Source organism: Punica granatum, chromosome 4 (genome assembly GCF_007655135.1).
Source record: "Punica granatum isolate Tunisia-2019 chromosome 4, ASM765513v2, whole genome shotgun sequence".
Taxonomy (NCBI): domain Eukaryota; kingdom Viridiplantae; phylum Streptophyta; class Magnoliopsida; order Myrtales; family Lythraceae; genus Punica; species Punica granatum.
Genome location: NC_045130.1, coordinates 30,894,337 through 30,899,841, shown reverse-complemented (window position 1 = coordinate 30,899,841; position 5,505 = coordinate 30,894,337). Strand labels below are relative to the sequence as shown.

At 40.7% G+C, this 5,505-nt stretch overlaps 1 protein-coding gene and 1 long non-coding RNA gene across 3 annotated transcripts; one reads left to right on the top strand and one right to left on the bottom strand.

The window, feature by feature from the left end:
• LOC116204674 lies at positions 1–2,373 on the top strand. The gene is made up of 2 exons (XR_004156392.1): positions 1–134; positions 1,888–2,373. It is a non-coding gene; the product is annotated as an uncharacterized LOC116204674 (long non-coding RNA).
• Positions 2,374–2,606: 233 nt separating this feature from the next.
• Positions 2,607–4,504, bottom strand: LOC116204673 (pre-rRNA-processing protein TSR2 homolog). 2 transcript variants are annotated; one of them, XM_031536869.1, is made up of 4 exons: positions 4,150–4,499; positions 3,970–4,058; positions 3,681–3,794; positions 2,607–3,007 (listed from the first exon to the last, which is right to left on the bottom strand). In XM_031536869.1, exons 1-4 carry the CDS (start codon positions 4,448–4,450, stop codon positions 2,954–2,956), a joined length of 558 nt encoding a protein of 185 aa, XP_031392729.1. In that variant the 5' UTR covers positions 4,451–4,499; the 3' UTR covers positions 2,607–2,953. The 2 variants fall into 2 exon arrangements, with proteins under 2 accessions (XP_031392729.1, XP_031392730.1); XM_031536870.1 differs by lacking the exon at positions 3,970–4,058 and having other exon boundaries at positions 4,150–4,504.
• Between the last annotated feature and the right edge of the window lie 1,001 nt (positions 4,505–5,505).

Below are 5,505 nucleotides of genomic sequence, written 5' to 3'. Positions count from 1 at the left end.
AAGCCTCACTTTCAGCGATCGGACATTTCCCCCTGGAAGAAAATTGTAAACCCTAACAGAGCGTGACGACATCCCGATTCGAACCTCCCCTGAGAAGCTCCAGCCGAACCTCCCCGATTCGTGCCATAGCCCAGGTCTCTCTCTCTCTCTCTCTCTCTCTCTCTCTCTCTCTGTGTCTCTATACCCAATCTCTGTTTGTTTGCTTTTGGGTATGTCCCGGTGGAGAACTCGCAGTGTGTGTGTGTGTGTGGGTGGTGTTCTGTTGAACGCTATTGATTTTGCCGTGAATCGATGTAACCTATTAAGCTGCTGATTTTGCCGACCAGCTCCCAAGCCATGATTGTTCTTCTGCTGCCCGTATTGTTTGATGTCTACCTGGTATCTCTTGTGCTTGCTTGTCCTGATAATCGATACTTCAGTTCAGGGACAAGATTTAATTTTTGCTGGAATTGTTCGTTGAGATGTTTCTTCAGTGTTTCGAGTTAGGAAAAATTTTTTGCCCTGCATGTCTAACCAATGAAATAAGTTTTTGCAATTAACAGACCAAAGGGGGGGCAGTTGAAGCTGATGAGCAAGACCTGCATTAAAAATGACAGTAAACGGCAAAAAGATTACATGTGTACAGGGTACTTGCATTAGAGATTTAGGATGAATAACTGTGTTGTATAGGTTGGTCCAAAGAAAAAAAAAATTGTGTTGTATAGGGCGAGATCATAAATTTACTAAAAGTTAGAGCGACTTGTGATCTTTGTGGCTTTTTTTCATTTGAATTGTTTGGACATGTGGTCAGCCGTATGGATTGTGGAATGTTCCTAATATTCAATCTTGATGTTGATATTCAGAATAACTGTAGATTACGCATGAAATTTGGCTTCATAGCAACCTTTATAATCAGTACAAGAATGTCATTGCATTCTCTAATTTGTCTTAGCTCTCTGTTCTTCTCTGTATGATAATATATATATATATATATATATATATAGGAACCCAAAAAGTAGCGTAGCATGGGAGGGAAATAATGCAAACACCAGACACAGAAGCAAACGAGAGAATTAAATACGAAATTAATAGGAGGATGTGTTTACTGCTGCAACTGCAATGGAAATTTGCATAGTTATAGGGGAAATGAGGAACTTGTAGACATGTCCTCGTGTACTGTCCTTGTCAATTTTACATTCCAAGCTTCTTAGTAGTGACAATGCAGTATGTTGCAGCCAATCTAATGGATTTCCTGGATGTCCAAATTGATTAGGAACCTCTTCAATATTGCTCACTCATTATGCCAGGGAATTATGTATTCGTTGATGAAAACAATCTCCTCACTTGACTGAATAGACAAGAAAAATATTGTAGATAAATGAAATGCTAAAAACTGAATGATTTGCCCCATTGACCTTTTACTCATACTCTGGAATTTGACTAGTAATTCATTTTAATGTATGGTACTTTGTACTGAATACACGTTTGTGTAATCAATCTAATGGATTTCCTGGGTGGCGAAGTGATTAGGTACCTTTTCAATATTGCTCACTCAGTATACGATGGAGTTGTGTGTCTGATGATGAAAAGAATCTCCTCACTTGACTGACTAGATTAGAAAAATATTGTAGATAAATGAAAAATCTGTGCTAAGAACTGAATGATTTGCCTAATTGACCTGCTCCTGCTCATGAATTTGATGATCGAATCACACTTACATTCCCAATCTTTTGTGTACTGTCCTTGTCAATTTTATTTTTCATTTAACAATTCAAATATGTGTTTTGTCGTGTTCTCTCTTCACGCATGCTTCTGAATGCTTATACTTCTGCATGCATGAGAGAGATTTGTGCGATACGATGTTTCGGATAAATTGACAAAGAGTCTTCTTTGCTGGTTATTGCCTAGGATTTTGGCTAATCGGCAATCAGCTCAGAGGTCGAGGGTGAGAAAGTTGCAGTATATATCGGAGCTCGAACAAAGCGTGACGACATTTCAGGTGGTACCGAGCCAGAATATCGCTTGGAAATGGTGCAGGATTTCCTTACGAATCAAGCACCGCCATCTATGTAGACGACGAGCTCGTCGGGAGTGGCGAGTATCGGCCCAAGAAGGAGATTGCGATCAAGTTTCCCTGAAATTGTGTAGTCCGGTGGTCTTCTAAATTCTCCTAGACGCATGTCAGGATTTTGGTTTTTGGGGTTGAATACTGCAGCTGCATTTGTGTTGGCCCGTTTATTACTATGCTTGAATGTTTTCTAAATTTTTGCGAATCTTTACATGGTGTTGGGGCTGGTAGTTGATTTTGCGTTTTAGAACGTAGTACGCCTCTTTGAACCAAATCCGCACATTTCCGATGCTTTTCATCTATACATTCGATTTCCTTGAGCAGTCCTTCCTGCTTACTCGGTTCTGGTGGAATTGTCAGCGTGCATTGCATGCTCAAACAGGGAACTGTCCTCGCTACGATGCAGTCTGACCGAGAATTGAATCCGGCCAGAATGATATGATAATATGTTAAACTGACACGACCCAACCATTCATTTCATGTTTTTCACGATGAGGGCCACACCGACAATTGCAGTCGGTTACACGATTCAGTACTGAAGAAAGAGTGACAAAGCAGATGACAAAGCAACTCGAATTTAGAAGAATAATCAGCTCAAAGGTTTCATTTAACGTCGGTGCAACGGAATGCAAACTATTTGATCTATCCGGATGCAAACTTATACAAACATATATTGGGAACACTGGCCAAAAATGCACGCGAGATTTACACAGCTTCACCAAACATGAATATTAGCTAAGCAAGAAAGGAAAAAAAATGCATATGATTCATGAAAGGAACAGGTTTGTGATGGAGCAAGCCGTATTGTCGAGTAATCGAAACTGCTTTCTTGTTGGAGATCTAAGCCCAAGTATCTTTAAAAGGTTACTTCTTTCTGCCCAAATTTGGAGTTGATCTCCTTATCGATCAGCTGCTCAACAGTCGAGTCCACCACCATTCCTGCGAGGATCGCTCGGGAGCCTGCAACAGGATATAACAGTCTTAGCTTGCGGAGCTGGGATTGGGCCAATAAATACTAAACGACACGGGAGATCCGTCTTTCTTAATGCCTAACAAGAAATACAAACAAACAACGCATGGTGGCAACCTAACCTAGGGACGGTTATGACTATGGCAGGTATTATCAATGGAACTCGACTAGCTTGTGTTTTCTATGACCCATGAATCATGAAAAAACAAGCAGGGGACATAATTTGCCAGGACTGCTAGCACCGGCAGAGAATTTCATGTCCAGGGAATGGTATAACCTTTTTCTCCGTATTGTCAACATAATCGATCTTTCGATAATCCATGAATCAAGAAGCGACCCAAAAGATGGAAATCATAACAAGCTGGAAAGAGATCAGTGAGTTCTTGATCAAGACCGAGTGCTTTGCTCTCAACCAAGATAGGAAAGCTGATGCCACAAACTAAACTGATCCATCATTTTCAAGAATTCAGAGCCCCATAAAAAACAGATAGCAGAGTTACTAGACATTGCAAATTGAACCCAAGCAGAATGCTAGTGCGTACTATATGAACTCGGAATTCAATAGTACAAAATAACTCGGAATTCCACAAGCTTGATTCTTCAGCAAACACAACAACTCGTTTGTTCCTTAACGTTAATGCCTAGTATGCTCACATAAATTACCTGTTTGACATGAGAATGAACCATCCTGTGAGCACACGCCTCCCTCAACTTCTCGATGGAGCTGTAATTTCCTTCGCTGCATTCTTCGTGCAAGATCATTAATTTCTCCGCTACCTACAACCATTGATTATGGGATACAAATTACAGAGAGGAATTGTTATGAGTTTTGAAGAAAGCCCTTCACTTTATCATTTACCAGTGGAATTCAAAGTTTCACGATCTCAAGCATCTCCTTTTCTACAAATTTCGATAAGAGACAATTCAAATATTAAACTATCTCAGCCAGTACCTCTCCAATGCTGCCGTCGTCGGCTTCAGTATTGAGCGACAGCAGGCCTTGATCCAACTTTTCATCCAAATCCTCAATGTAAAGCGGCTCCGCAGCATATCAAAATTAATTCAACGGATTGAGTCGAAATTGAGCTTCTGATTGCAAATCCATACGAGGACCGGAGGAACAGAGAGTTACCTTTCGAATGGGTGAACCAGACGAAGACATCATCGCAGAGCTTATTCGCTATGTCTCGGGAGTTGCGGCTGCCCCACTCGTTCTCGACGGCCATCTGGAGGGCGGACCACCTGGAGAGAGCCATGTTTATGCCTTCCCTGAGCATCAGCAACGCTTCCGAAGACAAAGCCTTTGGCAGCTCCATCAGGTATAGTCGGTCCGCCGTCTGCTGTTCTCTGCTGGTGGTTGTCTCTGCACGAGTCTTCCCGGAACTGACGGTCTCTGCTCCCCCCAGCATGGCGGAAGGGCTCGACCGGAGCATGGGGAAGAGCCCCCGAGGTGAAATGAGCGATAGGGTTTCTCGACGGAGGGGAGAAAAATTGTATTTATATGAAGGGCATTTTTGTCTTTTTATCCTATTCCTGTTCTTTCTATTCCTTATTCAACCCAACCAAACATCAGAATTATAATTCTATTCACTGTCTATTCCCTCCAACCAAACACAAAAATTTCATCAGAATTTTCATTCTATTCCCAGTCTATTCTAATCCCAGTCTATTCTATTCTCTGTCTATTCTAATCCTGCGAACCAAACGTGCCCTTAGAGTATCACCAATACTAATCCTGTTTTGGGTCCCAATTTTGGCCCTACTCTATGCCACATAAGCGCCACTTGACCATACATCATAAAAATTGGGACTCTTTCAAAATTGAGACATTTCTCTCCAACGGAAGGGACCAACTCCGGTCCCGCATGATTTTTATATTAAAGAATATGATTTCATTTTTGGCTTGAATGAAAATATAATATTTAAAATTTTTTGAATAATTTTTATTGAAAATTATATTTTAAAAAATTAAATTGCAGATAAATTTTGAATGGGGGCGGAGTAGATTTTGCGTGGAAAGAATTTGGAAAGTTTTTTTTTTTTGAAGAAAAAAGTTGATAAAGTTTCGTACTTATAGAGTGAAAAGAGGAGGAAAAAAAAATCTAAGTAAAAAATATGTTGCCATTGGCCAGCCAACGGCTCAATGAAAAAGAAAAATCAAAACCATTGTCAATTTTTTATTGGCAAAAGAAAAAAAATGATCGTCCCTCAAAGTTGGGACCGATCCTAATACCCAAAAATTGGCAGTCCCATTTAGTGAGAGTTACCTGAAACTGGGATTAAAAACTTCCCCATTTGATGTGCTCTTAAGATCACCGCATTTCCAATGCTATTAGAAACCTCATCGAAGCTCTATCGGGCCGAAGACCTCTTTGAGCCCTGATGACCGACTTTGATGATGGTCATTAATAGTGAATTCATTACTTATCCGACCATCTTGGACGGCAACCATGGGCAAAATCTATGGAGTATGGATCAATGGCATTGA

Coding starts and splice junctions, on each gene's coding strand:
- LOC116204673 (XM_031536869.1), bottom strand. CDS start 4,450: ATGCTCCGGTCGAGCCCTTCCGCCATGCTGGGGGGAGCAGAGACCGTC. Junction 4,059..4,149: donor CTGGTTCACCCATTCGAAAG/GTAACTCTCTGT, acceptor GATATGCTGCGG/AGCCGCTTTACATTGAGGAT. Junction 3,795..3,969: donor ACGACGGCAGCATTGGAGAG/GTACTGGCTGAG, acceptor CAATGGTTGTAG/GTAGCGGAGAAATTAATGAT.